General features: G+C 39.5%; 1 protein-coding gene across 8 annotated transcripts in view; it reads left to right on the forward strand.

Annotated features, from left to right (window-relative positions):
* The window catches only part of RIC8B (RIC8 guanine nucleotide exchange factor B), a 136,053-nt gene that overhangs the window by 109,323 nt on the left and 3,488 nt on the right, over positions 1-23,242 (forward strand). Inside the window, exons 9-11 of one of the 8 annotated variants that reach the window (XR_007517380.1) lie at positions 8,565-8,684; positions 11,937-16,570; positions 17,216-23,236. The exons of 1 other annotated variant lie outside the window; for it this stretch is intronic. Coding sequence is in view for 5 of the 7 variants with exons in the window: in XM_049884265.1 (XP_049740222.1) it covers positions 8,565-8,684; positions 11,937-11,976 (160 nt within the window). In the remaining 2 variants the exon portion in view is untranslated. Of the gene's footprint in view, positions 1-8,564; positions 8,685-11,936; positions 23,237-23,242 lie in introns of those variants that run through there. 6 more of the 8 variants (XM_049884265.1, XR_007517379.1, XM_049884266.1 and 3 more) reach the window with 6 other exon arrangements.

Raw genomic sequence — 23,242 nt, forward strand, 5'->3', positions numbered from 1 at the left:
TATAAATATGAGTCAGGTTATAGTCACATCTTTCCCCTTCACATAGATTTGCATCTGTTTTTCTCTTAAATCGTCTTTCATAAAAGTGGCAAAGTGTGGTGGGGTGTTTGTTACTTTAAAATACTTCTTCATATTGTCCCTCTGGAAGTAGTGGTGAATAAAATACTTTGCAAGTGAGATGACCCTTTGTACTCTGGGGAATGACCCACAGAGCTCAAAGAACTTTTTCCCTAACAATTGTTTTGAAAACTTTTCAAGGACCTGAGTTTTACCAATCTACTCAAGTTTATATAGTCAGCATCTAAAAAGGATTACTTACTCCCCTACCCCGTAATTACTCTTCACCAGTCAGAGTTCCCAAGATTGTCTGATTTTCTCATGATGTATTTTTTCACAACAGTTGCTAGTATTAGCAAAGGCAGAGAAATTACCCTTCATCCAGTTGGCCCTAGGCCTGTTGTCAAAAATGTCAGTAGATTCTGATTAACGCACCAAGGTAACCTGTAATCCTTCAGTGGAATCTGAAACCAAGAATTGTGTAGAGCTTACACTCAGGCTTCGGGAGACAGTTAATATCACAACAGTCCCTTTTGTGTCAAAGTAAATGTATTTAATGGACTGGAAATGGCTCTCTGCAATTAGCACACTTAGATAGAATATACTCATAGAATCAAATTACATGCCACACAGATTTTAGGTGTATGTCTAGCCAAGTTTGTTAAAAGTTTTCAGATAAACTTTGGTTCTGTATCAAAAGGAAACTAAATTTCTAGATTTCTAAGTTTTATACTTGTTTCTTCTGTGCCTCTGCATGGAGGCCCCTTGACTGTATAGATCATATAACTGTAATAGGGTTTGTACATCATACCAGACAATAATTAAAAGATGTGTGTCTAATGACATTTGACTTAGTTTAGACCAGGGGCTTTCAGGCTGGGTTTACAGGAGCCTAGGGGTCTAAAGAGGTATCTCTAAAGGGCTGCTTTTACGGAAAGGCAGGAGGAGGTGGGTGGCCAAAGTGGGCAGACCCTTAGGATACCTCCTTCCATTCTTAACATCCCACACTAATTCATAATCACATCCAAAAGCTTAAAATTATCATATTAAGCAAACTCAAGAGTGTTTGCTTTTTGACCATGTTTATCTCAGCAGGAGCTGTGGCAGTAGCTATGATATAATAGTTTCTTCAGCGCAAGGCAGGAGACTTACTTGTCAAGGTTTGGTTATGCTGCTGTAAGTCAAGTCCCATTATGGTTGTCTTCGTATGCTGGGGCTATATAAATGTCAGGATTCCTCTCTTTTTAATATTTGTTGAAGTAAGTGAACTGGAAACCAAGACTTGAAGGTTTTTCTCTTTGGCACAATTTGGGCTGTGATGGATGGTATATTTATGTATAATTGGATCTAACTAGCATTATAGGAACTGGAATTTATTACTGTAAATAGTCGTGAAACACAATCTAAATTTAGATTCCGCAAAGGCCAGAGGTGAAAATAAAATGATTGCCATTTCTGCCATGTATTGTTACTGTTGTTAGTTGCCTTCAAGTTGATTCCCACTCATGGTGGCCCCAAGTGTGCAGAGTAGAGCGGCTCCATAGTGTTTTCAGTGCTGTGACCTTTCAGAAGCAGGTAACCAGGCCTGTCTTCTGAGGTGCCACTAGGTGGGTTCTAACCACCAACATTTTGGCTGGTAGTCTGGCACTTAACTGTTTGTGTACTGGTTCAAAAAGCTTACCAGCCTTTGTGAGATATATATCCTGTCACTTTTACACTCTGAAAATTGAATTCTCTAATTTTCCTTTTGTATTATAATTTGGGTAAATGGCCAGCAAGAGGCCAGGTGTGTTACCTGAATTACAGTGCTGAGCTTATTCCAGATTTCATTTCCTGTAGATTCACAACAGTCCATTTTCTGAATATTTGATATCAAGGATATGGCTCTTTATGAAGCAACCCAACACAGGGATCATTTAAAAAGCACTGTAACTTAAAAAGACATTTTGGAGTTTTCTAAATTTTTAGTGACTAGATGAAATCCTGGTGGCATAGGGGGTAAGAGCTACAGCTGCTAACCAAAAGGTCAGCAGTTCAAATCTACCAGGCACTCCTTGGAAATCCTGTGGGGCGGTTCTACCCTGTGCTATAGGGTCACTATGAGTCGGAATCAACTCAGTGGCAACAGATTTGGTTTTTTGGTTTAGATGCAGTTTGCTATTCATGTATGTTAACAGTATGCATGTGTTTATATAGCTGGCATATGATAGACATTTAGTAAGTGTTTGATAAATAAGTGAAAGAGTGACATGTTAGCCTAGTTCCTTCCTTGCTAATATAACGTGAAGACTTGGGTTAGGATGTGGTTTCCTAACTTACCTTGCTCTTTGATATGGAATCAGTGCTACATTTAAACTGATTCTCAAATTACTTGAGACATTTTCAGGAACCGGTGTCTCTTCAAAATATTTCGTAACTGGAATTGATTATAGCACACTCCATAAAACACCTAATTGTCACATGGCTCTTTTAGCTAATGAAGATTGCACATAAGTCTCCATAGTGACGATTTAACTGAATAGAGTAACTTCCTAGATCATCTGAGGCCTTCTGGGTTGCTTATTTTTCAGCAAGTGGCTCATTTATACTAATAATATTAAGTTGCATTTGAGTGGGTTCTAACTCATGGTGACTCCATGTATGTCAGAAAAGAACTGTGCTCCATAGGGTGTTTTTGATGGCTAATGTTTTGGAAGTAAATCGCCAGCCATTTCTGCTCAGGTGCCTCTGGGTGAACTCAAGCCTCCGACCTTTTGTTAACCATTTGCCCCACCCAGGGCCTCCACTAATAACAGCTGGCAGTTACTGAGTGCATAATATGTGCTAGGCAGTGTTTTAAGAGCATTACTGACATTAGCTAATTTAATCCTAATAGCAATTCTTTGAGGTAGGGTTATCTTCACTTTACAGAGGGAACTAGAACCCAAGGTCAAACAACTTGTCCAGGGCACAGTTCATGAGTGGTCAGATGACCTGACTTGAGAGCTTATGTTTTAACTGCTACTATATTCTGCCTCAGAGCCAGTCAAAGGGAGAGATGAATTTGCCCTTCAAATAATTTCTCTGTTCTCAGAGCATCTGTTATTTTTCTTTGATATAAGCAAAACAAAAAATAAGAGAAAGAAAACATATTTGTATTTACCTTGTTATCCTGAAAGCATAAAAATTCTATTCATTTCCTCCTAATTCAGTAAATACTTGTGTGTATCTGTCAGGTAATCCTGATTCTATCTTCAGAATATAGTCAGAATCCAGCCATCTCTCACTGCCATCACTGCCACCATTCTGGTCCATATGAAAATTCTCTCTCTTCAGGGTCTTTTTAATAGCCACCTAACAGATCTTATTGCTTCTACCTTTGACCCTCTTCAGTCTGTTCTCAACACAGCAGTGTGATCCTTTTGAAATGTAAGTCAAACCATGTCACTGTGGTTGAAACTCCACAGTGGTTATAAGTCAGCCTTAACAGTAGTATACCTGGGTCTTCTCTCACTGTGCTGTTGCCACACCGGCCTCTTCTTTGTCAAACAATCCAGACACACTCTTGCCTCGGGTCTTCACATTGACTTCCTTTTGTCTAAAATGTCTGTTCCCCAGATAACTTACATACCTTACTGCCTTACCTCGTTCAGATCTTTCTTTACTCAAATGTCACCTTCACCAGTCTACCTTGCACTTCTTACACTGTTGTTATTTTTATAGCACTTATCACCTTCTTGGAAACCCTGGTGGCATTAGTGGTTAAGAGCTACAGCTGCTAACCAAAAGGTCAGCAGTTTCAGATCTACCAGGCGCTCCTTGGAAACCCTATGGGGCAGTTCTACTCTATCCTATAGGGTTTCTATGAGACAGGATTGACTTGACATCAACAGGTTTGGGTTTTTTTTTTTAAATCACCTTTTAACATATATAAGTTACTTATTCATTAACTCTGCTTCCCCCACTAGAACACAAGCTTTATGGGGACAGAGATTTTTGTGGCTGTTTTTCATCTGTTTGGGTTCATTGAGATATCCCCAGAATAGTGCCTGCCACAGGGTAGGTGCTCACTAAATTTTTGTCGAATAAATGAATTTATTGATTAGCACCTTCTCAGCATAAGATACCGAAATGATTCAGTTTGTTGCTTTTATCAAGCGCCATATCTAGTTGTGGAGGGGGTACGATTCAAGAAAATCAGGATATGGCAAATTTCTACTTTGTTCTTTTTTATTATTAAAGTATGGGGGAGGCAGATATTCTGGTGGGTTTTTTGTTTTTTTGCTGGAAAGACATTTCTAGCTTTGTTTGCATGTCACAGCTCCTTTCCCACCCACCCTCTCCCTCCTGAGTCTGTGATCCCGAAATGCCTGTCCCTGAAAACCCTGAGTCCCTTCCCAGGGGTTGCAGATTATTGGCCCGTAGACCGGATTTAGCCCACCAGTATGTTTTGCTTGGCTTGACCCATGTAGTATTGGTTATTTGGTTTTGTGTTTTTGTTTGTTTTACACGGTACTTCTTAAAATAATTACTTGCCAACATTTAGAATTCACATATTTCAGATGAGAATGTGGACTTTGAGCTTCTTTTGAAAAATTTGAAGTTCTGATAACATTGGGCCTATCTTCTCACATGGCAGCCGACGAATAGAATTGAGTAGCTGCGGACCCCTTTATAGCAGGCCTGAGCTCCTTTGGTGTGACAGCCTAGCCATTTCACTGAGTTTATCTGCCCTAGCCCACATAGGGATCTGACTTTGTAGCCTTTTAACCAGAATACTTTAAGTTATATTTAAGCCACACTTTTGAGAGATTGATGTTAATTTTCCTATAGCCCTGGAAACTTTTTGTGGCTCTTTTTCATTAATATCCTAGTGCTATTGATGTTGGTCAGAGGAAGCAGCAATTTGAAGAGAGAGCAAAAGACTTGAAATGTATTTTAGCATTTCTACATGTGTTCATTTGCTCATACCTTTTTAGGCTGTCTTAAGCCTTTAGCCTCCAGCCCCATGGCTGCTATCAATTCACATAATGGCCTTGTACAATACAAAATGCACAGTGAAGTACCACAGGTAAGAGTTTAGACATAAATAATCTTAGGATTGGAGGGCTAGGAAGCTGGGGGGCGGGGTGCAGCTGAGACAAGGTGAGAGAAATCATGATAAATAGAAAATTACTCTGTAAAATGCCTACCACAATTCGTGTCCTTAAAGCACCTTAAAAATCAGTTTCAGAACAAAATCAAAGTAACTACAGAATTGTATTTGGCTACTAACCAAAAGAAAGGTTGGCAGTTCAAATCCACTGAGAGGTGCCTCAGAAGAGAGCCTGGTGATCTCCTTCCAAAAGATCAGCCACTGAAAACCTGTGGAGCACGCTTCTACCCTGACTGGCACGTGTGGGGTTGCCATGAGTTGGAATCGTCTCAATGGCAACTGGTTGGTTGGTTGGTTGGTTGGTTGATTTTAGTGATGCTGAAATGTAGAAGTCTCGGACTACTTACTGTTTGAGGTTGTAAAGCTGTCAGGTATTGGTCAAGGAAAAGTAATGTATTTTATGAAACCTCATGTCACTGGTGTCATGGTAACTATTATTTATCTTCTCTTCCTCTCTGGATAGGGAAACTACCTAAGACTCTGGTTTGCGGGGGTGGAGGATGGCGGAGAAACCGTGTCCCTCTGCCTTCTACCCTCAGGCACATTGACATTCCCATTAGAGAGCGTCACAGTTCAGTGCCCCAACTTATGTTTTGTGTGGCTTTGTTACATTCTTCTGAGTGTCAGGGGGAAAAAAATGTCTTTTTAAAGGAAAAAAATAAAACCTGAATTCCCTGGTGTGACTTTGGGGGGCTGGAATGCCTTACTCCGCGGATAAAAGATTCTATCGTTCTCATTCTGTAAGAATGCATTTCAGGCTGCTGCTTTTATGCTCAGGTAGCAAAGGATTTTATGACTTTAACACCTAATTTCAGAGCAAGCAATTAAATCATTTAGTAGCCAGAGGACTTGAGGTCAGCTTGTGGAATATGGACATGATCTCCACTAAACTCTTTAGAGAACCAAGAAAAGAATCAAATATGTCCTGATCTAGGAGTTCATGTTCTGACTTTGTATACTGTGGTAGCCACAATACCACAAGGCTTACCAATGTGTCTTCCTGACACATTTTTCCCCTGAGGCACACGATGGCTTATACCAATATCATTATATCCTAAAATAGTCTTAGGGTTTGATTTTAAAAATCACACTTCCATCAAACTCAAGGAGAGAAACCTTCTCTCAAGAGCCAAATGAGCACAATCTATATAGTTAATACCTCTGTTTTCTGTTATACTTTCTTCTGAGGCCTGTTTCCCTTTGGTTGGGAAGTGGTATGTGTCTACAGTAAGCACCTTTATTTATAAGGCTAGTTTTTGTTTTGTTTTTTTTTTTAATCAGATGGCAGAAGTGAAAGTAGATGTCCCTTGTTACATGCCTAAGCAGGTAATAGTTGAGTGATGGAATTACATTTTCAACTCGTCATCTGGATACATCTTAAAAACTTTGTTCGTACTTCTCAAAAGGCTAGTTTGGGTCCTCTTTGTTCCTGACTTTTGGGAATACAATGACCCCATTCAACATTTTTTGTTGATGGCCTCTTACAAGAGGCCTTTTTCTCTTTTATGAACACCTGGAAAAAGGATAGGACATAGTAGCTCACAATGAGTATCTGAATCAGGCATTCTAGCCTGGGTGTTCTTTACCTCGGTTGTGTCAGAATCACTTGGAAAACTTAAAAAAAAAAATACAGATTCAGCCCAAGTTTCTTTTTCTTTTTTTTGGTAGGCTTCCCAAGTGATTCTAATGTACAGCCAAGGCCAAGAACCCCTGACAAGCCTGTGCGTGTTCAAACTCTTTCCCCAGATCCCCAGAGTTTCTGGAAGTACCTTCAGGGCTGCCTAAGAGGAAACACGTGGGTGGGGGACAAACAGTGGAAGGGGTTCTAGGCCCCCCCACTCTCCTCTGCCATCCCTATTCCTTCCTTCTGCCTGAGCAGTTCTGCTTTTATCTATTTTATGTATGGGGTTTCTATGCAGATTTCATTTGTAAAAAAAGGGGTTCCACTGCTTTGAAGGAGAAAGTTCTTTACCTGTGGTTCTAGACATAGGTATTACGCAAGAATGGCAACACAGATGTTTTAGATCTGATTTTCAGGGGTGGCAGCCACTGAGTCCTGCCACAGAATCTGTGTGTCATGTCGCTTCTGAGGAATGTAGAAAAGGAGAAGGAGCTCTAGTAGGAAGAGCCTTACTCAGAGTGAGAGAAGCCCTGGGCAGTTAAAGTAACTTGTCAAAGTGGAAGTCAGAGCAGAGGCTGCAGGCTGCCCGCCAGAGTATCTGATTGATCACAGTGTTTTTGTTTTGGCCCACATGATGACTTTTTTTTTTTTTTTTTAGACTGGCTCTGTTCTCCAGTTTACTCAAGTCCCCAACACTCCACATCCTTTATACTTTCCACTCACTCATTTGCTTACCCTGAAGGCCTGGCCTCTGAAAGCCTTTGTGTTTGTAGACCCTAGAAAGCAGTTTACTAGCAATTTGCTGTTTTCAGAGATATTTCATTTGATCATTCAAAATAGACCGTCTGTATTTGATTGGTGCAGATACTGTAGCCTCCTTGTCTGCATCTCCGGAAAGACGCTTCGGTTACAGATACATAGCAGACATTGAAATCTTTTTATTGAAGAATGATTATCTTATCTTCCTCTTCCTCAAAAAACAACAACAACAAAAAAGTTAACTTTTATCTAAGAGAATAGCTTGGTCGGTATTAAGACTTTATACTAAGTACCGTATATGCGTAAGTACTATATTAAATCTTATTTCCAGAAAGCCAGAATGGTATACCTGTCTCTTGGTGGGCTGGATTTCATTCCTTTGGTTTATTTTTTTCCATCTAGGTCAGATCAAATCTGATTAAAATTATTCTTCTGCTTTATCTTTTATTATTTAAACACTCATTGCCCTCCATGGTCTCACTAATGGACTAATTTCCTGAAATTATAAATTGGCATGCTCTCATTTCCAGATTGCAGCCTTTCTCATCATTTTTCCAATTTTTTTTTTTTGACATGCTTGTTTTATGCTGTATCACAGAATGGATTTCCTTGTGTCCCCTTCTCTGAAATCATTTGTCCCCTTATAATTAATGAATAAGCTGAGCATCCAAGGGTATTTATCCTTATGGCACCAATCAATTTTTATATTTTTAAAAAGCAACCATGCCTTTTTTAAAAAAACGTTGGCAAGTCAGTTTTACTTTTTTAAAAACAATAGCTATAGCTCATTTCCCAAAGCAAATGAGTAGGAAAAGTAAATTTTTCAAAAAATTCCTATAACAGTTCTATACCATAAAATTACTATTGAAATTATTGCCAATTTTTTGGCTACTAAACTCTTTCTTATTAAAATTAACTTACAACTTGGACCAGAAAAGTATAGAAAGAGCATAACTTTAAAACATACAGCATAACTTTTTTTTCTTTTTGTAGCATTAATCTTATCACTGGTCATTTAGAGGAACCAATGCCAAACCCCATAGATGAAATGACAGAAGAACAAAAAGAATATGAAGCCATGAAACTTGTCAACATGCTTGATAAACTTTCCAGGTATTGTATTCCCATCCATTTTTCGCTTGGTTTCTAAAAATGTTCTATTTCTTTGTCTCTCTCACTGAGAGTTACCATAGAACAGCAACTCTGGAAATCCATGTTGATTGGAACAGGGTGGCCCAGGCAGCAGTAGTTCAGATCTCTCTTGGCTACCATGGTTTTTCTACATGTGCCACTTCTGAATGGGCATTCTTCAACATTTAAATCCTCAAAGCTAAGATAGTAAATACTAGACCACTGCAATATTTAACCAACTAACCTCCCTGTCTTCAAAAAGATGCTGTGAGTTAGGTTCAGTGGTTTTGCTGCTGCTTGTATTTTTGTTTTAGTCTGTTCTGGTTTTTGTTCCAAATCATGATGCTTTTTTTTTTTTTTTTTTCCATTTTTGATGTGCAAGTTTGCGATTCTGCCTTTTTGGGTTGCTGCTAAAACCAAAAATTCTAAAATGTCATGCATTCAATGGGAAAAAGTGAAAAGGAATAGCTCAAATGAAGGATTTTCTGAAAGCAGGCACTTGTTTTAATTAGGGGTTCTAAAAGCATCCCCCCTCCCCCTCTTACCTTATACTTATTCCCCTCCAAAACTAGTCAGTTTTAAAAATAATTAAGTCAAATACATATTAATCAGCAGCTAGTCATCCTTGGAGGAGTTATTAGAAAATATTAACTCCTCTCTCACTTGGGTGAATTATTCTATTTTCCATTCATACATTGAGTCGCTGTCTCTTTTAAGCCATCTTGAATGAGTGCTTCTGTGTGGTGGTGGCAGCTGCCACTTAAAGGTGAATTTCTTCTGGTCATCTCATTTTTCACAAAAACTATGTAAAAGCTAGTATCCTTCAGTCAAGAGAAGTAGCAACTGGGAAGAAGAGGCTGTAAAACCAGCCACAAAAGGGACAGATAGAAACAAAACACAAGTAGAGGTTAAGGGGCACAGCAGTAGAAAAGGATAAAAATAAGAGGCTCGCATGAGGAACATGACAAGTATGGTTGTTTAGACACTCTGCAGTTGCCGAGACTGAGCTCGAGTCAGATGACGCTAACAGTGTGTTAGAAGTTGTTTAGAAATAACTAGCCTCGTTATCTACAAAGCTAGTATGACTAGAACTGAGTGGATTCCAGTCAGCCCTTTTAATTCTTCATCTTTTCCCAAGAAGGTAGAAATTAACAACTAGCTGGCTGTGTTCCCAATCTTTAGAAATTATCTGTTTGGAAATGACATTCTCCGTACCTTTGAATAGAATAGACATGTTTCTTTCCTGATGGAACTTTTATAGTCAAAGAGAAGATACTAAGAGGGCAAACCTGTAGGAGGCAAAATAACAAGTTCTGAATGAATATATAAATAATAAGATTTGTGCTTGGCTACTTCCAAAGGACCTGATACAGCTTATAAATGAAAATGTAGTGATACAAGTACAACAGTTAGGATGAAAACCAATAGAGCCCATCTGGTGGAAGCTAGAGGGAGAGGTATTAGCAAGTATTTGAGAGAAGCATATTAGTCTGCTAGGACAGCAAACCAGTTAGGTTGCATAAGTTTTATTTTCTAACCAACAATGTAAGTTCTTATAAGATAGATGCTATTAAAATGACCAGTGTACTCCCTGGCGTTGCCCTCAGTGGGTAAACTCCAAGCTAAGAAAGTAGAAGATGAAGGAAAGAACTGCCTAAGATATAATGCATTATTATGCGGGAACTCAGTTTACTGATAGAGACAGCATCACTGCACAAGGCATCCCTGTAACAGGGAAAGAAAATAAAGGTGCTGGGTCCTTCTCCTTTTAATCTCAGGGGAATCCACATATTCTAAAAGCTGCCAACAAATAAATACACAAACAACAAGTCTGAAATACCCAAGCTTCTACCTCATTTAAACTGTGCCTCAAAGAAGATGCATATTTACCTGGAAACACCCAGCAGATGCCCAGCTCAGTCTGAAGGTGATACTGATTTTTATGTGTATAATGCAGAGCAGATATGTCTTGCGTTGGCTTTTCTGGTACCAATTTTGCCATTAAGGTTGAAGCAGAAGGCAACCTCGAGAATGGCCCTGAATCATGTAGACCTTTTGCATGACGTGTGGTGGTTTTTTACATTGTCTGCCTTTGTGTGCTTTCTAACATTTGCTCTCACTAATAACAATCAATGACAAAACTGTATGGAGATCAGCAGTGGGCATTCCAAAGCAGGAATGCAAAGAATGAAGCCATTCTTTATGTATCTTACATGTTTGTTGTGCTGTATTCCTCATTAGTCTTAAGTTTCTTCTCTCTTTTCACTTTTTTTTTTTTTTTAAGATGAAAAAAACACCATAAAGCCAAAGTAGACTAAATTCAGCACGATTCAGGGAATATGATTAAGCAGCTACTGTATGCAAGGCACTGTGCTAGGAAGCTGGGGGAGATTCAGAGGTGAACGTGACAGTCTCTGTCTTTGGAACACTCATATCCTTAGGGAGGAGATGGCTTGGATCTGTTCTAGAACACAGGGTAGAAGGAGTTAGTGACAAAATGAGATCTATGTTGAACTGTGAGCACCCAGGAAAAGGAGCAGTTCATTCTGTCTGGATGAATAAGGGACTATTTCACAGGGAAGGTAGCATTTGTGCTGATACTTCAAGTTTGAGAGGTTTTTAATAGAAAAGTGGAGAAATGACCAGATAGAGGCAAATTTACTCTTGTTAATAAGTCTTTGGTATTCACATACAGCATCTTTCTTCTAAAGAACCCGGGTTATTTTATTATTATTTGAATAATATATGTTATCAGATTTATCATTAGGGGAAGCAAGACCCAAAGAATTACCCAAAACATTTCCAGGCTAATGACCGATGATAACCCATTTCCTTTAACAGTTTACAGAGTACTTTCGCATATATTCTCTTTCTAGCTTCTTAATAAAGTGAGCCTAGGAACTTCATTTTCTGGAACTCAAGGCCTTTGCTCTGTCCACTGTGCTACTGTGTCTGTCTGTCATAGTAAGTGTTTGCCAGAACACTTCCTAATCCTCTTCAGCATTGTACTCATTGGTTGGTTCCCTCAGCTGTCACTCTTAAGGATGTTCTGCATTCAACCAAGTCTTTAATGTGCTAAAAGTGTACTGTAGCTTTGTCTGATTAACTTTCCTTTCTGAAAACTGAAATCATTTTCTCCTGGGCCTGAACTGAAAGGCGTGTGAGTAAAGGATAGGGTTGGAGGTGACGTGGCCAATGAATGGACACTAGACACTTCCTTTTTTCCGTCCATAGGAGAGCACATGTGAAGGACCTGCACCAGGATGGTGGTTAGCAACAGTGGCCCGTGCCAAAGCACTTACCAAAGTGATGACTAAGGTTGGTCATGCCAAGTACTATTACTGAGCCTGGTGTAGGGTGTAGATGTTACTCACTACCAATATCGTTAAACCACCAGTGCAGAAATTAGAAGGATATTTCCATGTTGCCTCCATACTAGGCATAACCGCTGCCCTCAAAGAGCTCACCACTTTAGCAGCTTCATCTCAAATAGGTTTCTGAGGACACTGGAGAGATTAGTACTCAAACATTTTCTTCTCATTGAATACAGCCATCTTAATAGTATTCCAAATGATTGTTTTTTTAGTATAAGGATTGTATTTGTGACAGATGTAGGCAAGGGGATTGGCAGTAAACCTGGAGGTCTTAAGAATTTGAGAGTAATCTGAACCCCTATAAATCCCATCATGTCTAGCTAGTACAGTGCCTTGTACCCCGTGGTTTCCCCAGTGTGTGATAATGAAATAAGGACAACATCTGATCCCCAAATTTGAAGGTCAGTTTTTTGCTGTATAAAATAATCTACATGGTTTAAGACTTTAAAGTGTACTTTGTCAATTCCATTTCATGGCCAGATATAATAGAATACAGAGCTGGAAAGGAATTCCATAAGGTACTTTGTTTGGGCCATGATTTAAATGGTGGGATACGTAATTCCTTTAACATATAATGATAATTGTAATATTTATCAAAATAAGCATTAAGGCCTGAGGCATGAGATTATGGAAAGCTTCATTTGACATTTTTAAAATGAGAGCAGAGGTGGAAAAGGAAAGGAAATTCGCCTGCGTCTCTACCTCCTCTTTCCTTCTCTGAGTCGGAAAGAAAAAATAATAAATAAGCTCCTGCAATACAAGCAGGAGATTCAAATGGGGATTGTGTGTGGTTTAAGCAAGTCCAGTGTGGCTAATACAATTGCATTTGCCTTAGCTACAGCACACAACTCATATATAATAATGCAGGCTTCTCCAGAAAAGGGGAGAGAGGATTGATTGGCTTAAGCTTTAACTAACCAAGGGAAATAACATTTCAAGTTTCAGTTTTGTTTTGATTTTTCTAATCACCTTTAGTTCCTTAATTGGAACCAGAACCGATTAATCTTCTGCCCCACCCTTACCCCATCCTAGAATTTTTATTTATACAAATAAAAAAAAAAAACTTTTTATAATAATTTTCCCATTCCTTAATCAGTAATTATTTTTCTGCCAGCCATCAGGTACTATTTGGGGCATGGCTTTCATAATAAATATAGGCACCAAATATAGAAATAAACCAAAAAAAACCTGTTGCCATCAAGTTCATTCTGACTCACAGGGACCCTATAGGACAGAGTAGAACTGCCCCCTAGGGTTTCTAAGGAACGGCTGGTAGATTCGAACTGCCAGCCTTTTGGTTAGCAGCTGAGCTCTTAACCACTGCGCCACCAGGGTTCCAAATGCAGGAATAGTTCCCTTTAATGCAGAGATTATTTTTAAACTGAGGTAGATGATTTATGACTGAAAGGTAATAGATACATAATTTTTTTCCTTATATATGAGTTATGTAACTCTGTTTACAAAAATGCCAACTGTGATCGTACCTACCTTTGTGATGAGTTAGTTCAAGCAGAAGTTCTCCCGGTGCAGTTCAGAAATGTTATCCAGTTTTTAAAGTATTGTGAGATCTATTATAGGTACAAAAGTATAGAAATCTTAATTGTTTCCATCAGAAAACCCTTAAGATCTGTGCTGTCCAAAATGATAAACACTAGCCATATATGACTATTGAGCACTTGAAATGTAGTTAGTCCAAATTGGGATGTCTGTAAGTATAAAATACCAGATTTCAAAGACTTAGTACAAAAAAAAAAAAATATAAAATATCCTATTAGCAATTGTTTAATATGTATAACATTTTGAAATGATAATATTTTTATATATTGGGTTAAATAAAATATATTATTAAAATTAATTTTACGTATTTCTCTTTACTTTTTTAATGTGGCTAGTAGAACATTTAAAATTACATATATGGCTTACTTTTGCAGCTTAGATCATATTTCAGTTGGACAGTGCTGCTGTATACATCCTTAAAATACACTGTTAGGTTGCTTGGAAGTTCGCTTAAGCGAACGTGGCTCCAGCAAAATGTATGCACCCCAAAGTGGAAGGGGAAGAGTAATTCAAGAAGCTAGATATTGATTTTGTGTCTTTAGGTTATAATGGGCCTTTCTGCTAGCTAGACACCTCTAAGCAGGATGTTACGTTATCTTTGTATTGACTATTGGTAGCCATTGTCCTTTAGTTCTGTAGTACAAATGGCTACTTTGAGATCTTGGCTTAAGCAATAGCTGGAATGGCTTTTGACAGTTAGAGAAACATGAAATATGAATAATCTCCATTGGCTGTTTGCTCCCTTAGTTACCCTCTTTCATTAACTTTTAAGTCTTTCTAATTGTTAGGAAGAGCTTGTAAGAACTGCTGCTGCTTTATTCTTCGGTGTCAGTTGGCGTGCTGACCTCTTATTAATATTTATTTTTGCTGATTTGGACAATAGGGCAGAAAAGTTCTGTGTACAGATTACTGAAAAATAATAATGACCACCATCATTTCAGGATAAAACTGGATTTTATCCTTCCAGCACTATCCCTAACCTCTTTCTGTATATTTTCTTGATTGTGCTGTTTAATGTGAGATGGGTAGCAAATTTTTAGAAGCTTTGCATGTAATCTTCTAACAGAAATGAGTACAATAATAAACAACTAATATTTATGTAGTGCTTTGAAGTTCGAAAGGTGTTTCCATATACATTATCTCCATTCATCATTGAAACAGCCCTGTGAATTAGGTAGGGCAAGAGGTATTTTATTGAGGAGTAAATGGACCAGAGATTAAGTGACTGACCTGAGATCAGGCATCTGATTAATGACACAGCCAGGACTCAGTTCTCAGTCTTCAGACCCCAGATCATTGCTGTTTTGAAAACCTGACCAACCCCCCTCAAAAGTTTATCCGTCTTTGATTATTTTAAATAACACAATCTAAATTTTAAATAAATGCAGAGCGTAAATATAGACAATAAACGTATTTATCTGAGAAGAGAGTTACAGTTTAGAGGACATGCATTCCTGCCCTTTTTTTCCATAGTTGAGATCTTTGACCTTAATTATTGACCTCAAATAATCAGGTCAGGCGCTAAGTAAATAGCTTAAATTTAAAAAATTTTTTTAAAGCTTTATGTGAAGAAAACCAGTAAAATTTCTATCATAATATGTTAATACAAGGTCTTTTCAGTATTTTGAAAAGATAATGATGATGGGTAGTCTAACAATCATGTACTCAATGGGATCGCGATAAGAAAACCTAACTTTTAAAAGGCTTTTTTTATGGGCCTGTTTGGACAACTCCCAGTTATCTTTGCAGAATGGAAGGACGTGGTTGTATGGACAATACGCCATAGCCATTCATTTTAGGAGTGAGATTTTTATGCTACAGATTTTACCTTCCAATTGTTTCTAATCCCAAAACCTAATGATCAGGGCTGAGGGGGAAGGATGTCATGATTGTTTTTGAAAAACGCAGCCTGAAGAGCTAATATTAACAATGGAAAAGCCTCTATACCCCTCCTTCTTGCTGGGTTAGTGACTTAGGAAAAAATCTGTATACCCAAACCAGTCAGCACTCAGAAGCCAAAAAATGAAAGATACAGTGAAAGATTAAGGCTCAGGGTCCATGCCCAAAGGACACTTCTCGTAGTATACAGCTGAACATGTTAACCAGTCCCAATGGTTACAGTATTATTTCTGTGAGAAAAAAAAAGGGCAAAAACATTTATAAGAATGTCACAAGTTATTGGGAAATCTATTGCATTTCAGTGGATTATGGACTATTCCAGTGATGCTGAAATCTTGAAATAAAAGGCACTGCCAGACTGGGAATTATAACAAAGACTACAGAGCTTCCTTACTGGGGCTATCTCAGGCCCCATTCTTGCAGGCATTTTTGGAAAAGCTCTGTGTTAATTAAAATGCTTTATTTATATACTAACTTCTCATCCCGTCTTTTAAATGTTAAAAGGAATTAATATAAAATGGCTAATTTAAAATGTCAGGGTTCTTTTTTCCAAGCCAGCCTTACCTTAAGAGCAGAAATCCCTGTGCCAAAGAAATGGTTCCAATTATCCTGTCTTGGGTTTTGTTATATATTGTACAGAAGTCAACAAAACAGTATGTAACAGAAACTGCCTAAATAGCAGCCACCCTCATTAAAACGGAGAATAAGCAGGAGGTGATTGAAGGAAGCACTGTCTGCTACCCTCCTCGCCCCCTTTTCTAATCATAGAACAAAATATATTACATAAAAGGATCGGAACTATTATGCAGTACTCAATTAGAGGGAGGTGAATAGGTCTCTAACGTGCTGTTTTATCAAAAGAGCAGACTGGTGTTTGCATGACTGTTGTTTCATTACAGACCCTGTCATTAATTCCATGTGTCAATACTGCCCTGTAGTACACAGAGCAGACAAGAAAGAAGAGCCCTTGAAAACAAGGGAATGATTTTTGAGTCGTTATCAAGCTAAGTGGCAAGCGGGAAGCTGAAACTCGTATAGGTAAATTCGAAGGGACTCTTGGGAGATCTGCAAGTGGGAAACAAGAATGCATTTTACGAACTGCTTAATTATGTCCTGTTTTTCAACAAGTACACTTGAATTGAATGCTTTGTTTGTATTGCACACACACACAAAAAAAATGTGCTGTGGGCAGGAGTATTCTCTTGCTTTTAGGTCAAGTAAGGTTTTTATACACATACACATCTGGCCTATTTGATAATGTGCGATTGGGTACGTTAGTGTCCGAGCCCCAATATCGCACTCTTATTTCTAGGGGGAAAGAGTCACGTAGAAGCCAGAAGCCCTAAAAAGTGGGACTTTCTGTAAGGTTCTGAGAAGTTATATAAGCCCAGGCATCCCAGAGTACCATGCTTACAGTGAAATGGTGGCTCGGGAAAATACTGAAATATATCTGGAAAAAAGAAAATTATAAATATGGTATTAGGCTCGTAATCTCCCAGCCCTAGATCTTTAAGAAAATATTTTTGGTTTCTATTAGCAGCCCCAAGGGTTAGGCTGGGGCACAAATAGGGTTTTCTTACTTGGACGTGCTTTATCTGTGTCCTCTTGCCTGGCCAAGCCCTTATAGATTATGGTTCCTTATCGTTTAGTAAGATCAAATTTCTAAATGATGTTTCGTTCCAGTTGAACATTCTTGGAGGCTTATCTCTTCCCTGGCCAGATGCCTGATCAGATGAGAAGCCCGCCATGATACTGTCACAGTGCCTAGAATGGGCTCTTTATCCAGTAGACATCACTGTACTTTTTGATGATAACGAGGGCAGTCTTAACATGTGTTAAGGCCTGTGTATAGCATTGAAGGTAAGTATGAAGGAGTTGTTGCTATGTGAATATCTTAATCCTGATGCACATTTCAGTATACAATATCTCCGTTTTACTCTGATACACGTATGTTTGACACCTACCCGGCCTATTTAGTTGGGGACCTCCATAATTTAGGGCCAGTAACTCTTCATGAAATGGCCTGTTTATTGAGGGCCATGATTGAATTTGGATCCTTCCTTGTAATATTTGCCATTGCTCTGATTGACCTTTGTAATCACTTTAATCATCCACTGGTAGTTTTGCAGAAAGGTTTGTAGTCTTGGTGTACATCAGTGACAATTGGGTGGGATGCTATGTTTCACTTTTAGGCCTAGAAGGTATTAAACGATGGCTTAGCAATAATGAGTTTTAGTGTCTTAAAAGCTTAGCAGCTTTTCAAATAGATCAAAATTATTGAGTAACCTAATACTTGGACTCTTAGAATCTTGGGGGTCATCTTGTCCAACCGCCTCCTTTTATAGATGGGGAGACTCCAGCTCAGAGAGGCAAATGACTTGCCCAAGGACACCCAGCAAGTTAGTAGAAGATCTGAAACTAGAATCTATATCTCCTGATGCCCCAGATATAAGAAACCCAGTCTATCCCAATTAGTATTTGGGGATTCTAGGCTGTGTGGTAAAATGGGGGCCTTACTTCTTTCTGCCGAACTTTCAGAATGTCTGATGACATTGATTCATCAGAGAAATAATTACAGTTAAAATAATGAGAATGATTCCTGATATACGGTTCCCAGCGATTCTACATTTATGCTTTGGCCCATGTACTGTAATTATTGAGTACCTACGGTGTGCCCCATCCTTACTAGATACTGGCAGATCACAGCCAGAAAAGACATGGACTCTGCCCTCAAGTTGCTCACTGTCTAATAGAGAACTAGAAATCCCTGGGAAGCATTATGCAGAATTTCCTGTGGAATGCTGACTTCTTTCCTAATTCTGTATATCTTGTTGATGAAAAAGAATCTTTTACCCAAAGATTTAGCTTTTCTCTTGTTCATGGTTTTGTTATTAGAAGCCCTGTAAGGCACCATGCCAGTCCTCTCCGTGAAAGTGCAAGATGGTATCAAGTGCAACTAAATTTAGTTCACAAACACTTATTGAGGATCTGCTGTCTGCAAGGCACTGTGCTAGACACATAGGGATTAAAAAAAAAAAATTTTTTATTAAAGCATAGAACATTTTGTTTTTAAATATATCAGAGCAATATTATTTCATAGCTTTCAAACCTTGTAGTGAGAATTATTTTTAATAAACATTCTTAAATGTGGGGTCCTTCAAATAGAAGACAAAATACCTCTGTATTCAAATCCAGACTGATCAGCCGAGGATTCAAAGTCTCCATTCAAATCCTCTTCTGTATCCCATATCTCTTTTGAGCTTTCTTTTCCCTTTACCTCAGCCAAGCCAGCCTGGTTGCCAATCCCTGCACATGACTAACTCTTGCTTCTGTGCCTCTGCTTGACTAATTCTTCTGCTTCTGGGATGCTTTTCTCCCCCACGAATCCATGTCCATCACTGTCATTTCAATCTGGCCCTGAGTCCGTCTCCTGCAAGGAGCCTGTGATCAGCATCTCCATGTCCTCCTGTCTCCCTCCCACATGTTCATAGCCCATACGACTGGTGGCTTAACATTTCTGTGGTATTCATTAGATCTTCCCATTCCCTGTCCACATCTTGCTGATCTAGATACAACTGCTCTTATTCAGTGAAACAGTCCAGTGTAAACAGGTGATTTGCCAGTCCTTTCAGGGGTGAATCTCTGTATCAAAGATTACATTTTGGTATTTGTGGGCCGCTGGTTGTAGGATGGAGAGAGAGAGGGCCAGAAAAGTTAGTATGGGGGTATGAGAAGTAGACCTGGGTTCCATAAGAAAAAAAAGTCACATATCTTTAAGTGGATCATCCTTCCATTTCTAAACAGGACAGGAAATCTCCTTTAAACAAATTCTGTATGCAAAAATGGTATATCGATGAACAGTCAAGATAGGGAAACCAGGGCTCTCCGCCTGTTAATCATCTCAAGCTTGTTGACCTGCTGTTCTGTAATTCTTTTAATATTGTTCAATGTGTGTGTGTTTTATCTTCTGAACTGACTAAAAGCCTCTTGAGGACAGGGACCATGTCTTTTGTTTGCTTCTGCATATTCTTCCTCCACTTACTCCCAAAGAGTGTCCTAAGTAGGCCTGGGGAAACCTTCCCTCTGCAAATAAAGGACAGGAACTGCAATTTGTGGCTTCAGCTACATTCCAACCACAGCACTATGCACTTTAGATGTCTAATGGCCTTTTGCCCTCCTGACAACTCAGTGAGGTGGGTATTCCTCTCCTAATTCTGCCAAGAAATTGAAGTTCAGAGAGTTCAAGGTTCGCAGCTAGTGAGTGGTGAGTCCAGGAGTAGAACCCAGGTGTGTCTGACTCTAAAGTCTATATGTGCTTTTCTCTATTCCACAATAATAATAACTAATATCTAGAAGTTCTTTATAGTTCACAGAACTCTTTCATCTACATTATTTTTATTATTACAACTTCTACTGCTGCTGCTGCTGCCATTACTCCTTACATCATCACTAGGAAGTACGTAGAGCTAGTGCTGTTATCATCATCCCCATCTCACAGATGGGGAAACTGAGACTTGGACTTGCCCAAGATCATACAGCTGGTAGTTGGAAGAGCCAGGACTTCAGACAGACTTCCTGGCTCCACATCTTTTTGTTCTTTCCACTACAACACATCACTGCCTTAATTCATTTGTACAAATGCATGAAACCCGTTTCCACTGACACTTTTCCTGCAGAAATACCAATAACACCAGGTACCTCCTGAAAACGTAGAAAAGAAAGTAGTTCATACCTTCAGAGGAGCTTCCATTTTAATGGAGGGGTGATACAAAGCACACAGGAAATAAATGCTTGTGAAGAATCAGTTCACACTTGAGAATTAAAATATGGGACCGTTTGTTCCATAGATGAATTCCCATAGTTTGGCAATAAGACTAATATAATGTTCTTAATTATTTCTGTTGCAAAATTGGATTAGGGAGTAGGGATGAAGCCAACGGACCTGATTTGAAAGTAAACCTAGGCTTGAATAAGGAAGTGCTAGGTATTTCGTAACAAGCTGGTTGACAGCTTGTATGGCTGCCAAGCAGTGTTCTGTTATCAGAGAGATGCAGCAGTATTAGCTGAGTGGTGGTAGCCTATTCACCAGCTAGTCATCATGTCCCTGGTAGAATTCCTCTAGTCCCGTCTGCCATTCCTCTCTCTCCTGTCCCAGTTCTTTATCCCCTGCCCCACCTGACTGTGCCCTCACTCCACCAGCCCCTTTAGACCATTGACTTTTCTTACATTTCTTAATGTTTCGCTCCCAGCATGTTGTCCCCTTCTCCTCTTACCAGCTGTTAATATACAGTATCCAGTATCAGAAAGTCCTTCAGCACAATCAGAACTAGGAGAGTACATATTGTAAAATGTAGACACGTAGTGTTATCAGTGCTAAAGTGAGATTTTAATGGCAACAGAATGTCTCTAGCTATCCACTGAGCATTTCAACCTGGTTGTGATGCAAGCACCGCAAGCTCTTCATGTCCTAAAAGATACTGGCACCTCCCTACCAGACCTGCTCCATCTCCTGTGTTTATTGTCCAGTGAATGGTATCACCATCCAGGTGGTCATCCAAGCTGGAAGCCGCAGGGGCACTGTGCTCACACTCCTTCCCCAGCCCCCTACCCTTCCAGTGGGTCAGCAGATCTGCCTGAGAAAGGCTGCCTTCTCCTTCCACAACCACACCTTAAATCAGCTCTGTCTTCTCTCACTCCCACTATTAGTACCTCCTAATCGCTTTTCTTTCTGCTTCTAGCTTCTTCCTATTCCAGTGAGTCTACCACACTGTTGCCAGAGTTATTTTCCCATAAGACAAATTTACGAGGCACTCATTACATGATAAAATCTAAGGTCCTTAATTTGGCGTTTAGGACACGTTACTGTTGTGCCCCAAGCTCCCGTTGCAGCCTCATCTCCTGCCACTTTCACCAAACATCACCATTCCCCAAACACTGGGCCCTTCCATAGCTTCACGAGGGCACAGAGAGAGAGCAGATGAACTCAAATGATCAGAAAAGGTCTGCATACAACCCAGCATTTACACATTGGTGGTGCCTTCCCCACCCTCCTCAGGCAGTTTGGTCTACACTTCATCTCAAGAGCTGTCACAGTTCTTTGTTCATGATTCTGTGACAGCATTTGCCCCATTATGTTTAAGTTCTATCTCATATATTTGCTTCACCAGCTCCTCTCCCCATGATATGACATAATTCCTGGCACGTAGTTATCAAACATGAGCTTTGAGTGTGCTCCTCTAGTGCAGTTAGGGCAGTTAACCCCGATGTGGTGTGCTGGAAAGAACACTGGACTGGGACTCAGAAGATCTATGTCCCGGGTCCGGCTCTGCCACTAGATATGTGACCTTGGGTAAGTCACTCAGTTTCCTTAGTAAACAAGGGGGTTGGACTAAATGATCCCTGAGGCTCCTTTCAACTTCAAACTATGATTACGACCCAATTTCTTGCATCAGGAAACGAGTTTCCTGCTTCATAACATTCAGGAGCCTCCACTTAGCCATTCAGCCATCTACATTTCTCAAATCAGTTTTTCAAACTCTCAAACAGTCTTCTGGTGCTGGCAGAGCTGCTTGATTAGGCTCCTGTTGGCTTATCCCGGAACCACTGAGCTGTTCTTACCCCTCCCCAGATGTCTCACTGTGCCTGTAACACCATCGCACTGTTGTGTGGCTGGCCCTGCTGGGAGGGAGCCTGTCTTTGTGCTGGCCTAAGGCAATGACAGCAAGGAGGCAGGGGGAGAGGAGGTTTTATTTCCCTTCCGTCTATATCTCAACATTCCAGCAGGTGCCACAGAGGTTCTTGGTCACAGATGTGTTTTCAGGGGTTGATGCCCATTTCTGTGAGAAATATGTTCTAAGCAGCTCCTGTGCCTTTTCAAGGCCATTCTTAAAGTACTGCTGACATTTTGGGGGTGGGAGGAGGACCGGAGTTAGTCAACTCAACAGTACATTTGCCATAATCGCCATGTAATAAATAAGAGCCTGAAAAGATTAAATAAATCTTTCCTAATGCTTTTTGATTGGCTTAATCAATAATTAATCATCTTTAGATGAGGCTGTAACTTGTGGAGTAGATATAATTGGATTAGCTGAAAAGAGGCAGTTGGGGAGCTTTGAAGAGATTAAAATGGCTGTCAATCCCATAATTAAACTGCCACAAACAAAAGCAATGGTGTTAAAAAAAAGAGAAGGAAAGAGAAGGGAGTGGGGAGAAAGTTGGGGAAGGCCATCTGATGCAACAGACATTGATGTATCGCTGGAGATTGCGGAAGCAAAATCAGATCTGATAGATGTTTTCCCCTGAGTGAAAAGCATGCATGTTAAAGCAGCCATTTAATTGTATGCCTGGTCCACTGGGGCAGGTGAAGTTTTGGCAACTTTACTAAAACAAAATGAATCCACGAAAAGGGGGGAGAAAAGCAAATTATTAAAAACAGAAGAGACCTGCTCCTTGTCCTGAGCCATTTAGACCTTGACTTTTCATACTTTTAATTGGCTTAGTAGGTTTGGCCTGTGTGAATGAAATCTTTTATCTCCCTCTTTTTCTTTCCATGTCCCTTTCATCTTTCCTGTTACAAACACACAGAGAGCTTTAAGAAAAATACTTTGGTTTTTAAAGACTTCTTTTTAAAGGATGTGGATCTGGGTGGGGGAAGGGTGTGTGTGAGATGCTGGTGAATACTTTTTTTTTTTTCTTTTATCTCCCTTTCCA

The sequence above is a fragment of the Elephas maximus genome, chromosome 4 (genome assembly GCF_024166365.1).
Source record: "Elephas maximus indicus isolate mEleMax1 chromosome 4, mEleMax1 primary haplotype, whole genome shotgun sequence".
NCBI lineage: Eukaryota > Metazoa > Chordata > Mammalia > Proboscidea > Elephantidae > Elephas > Elephas maximus.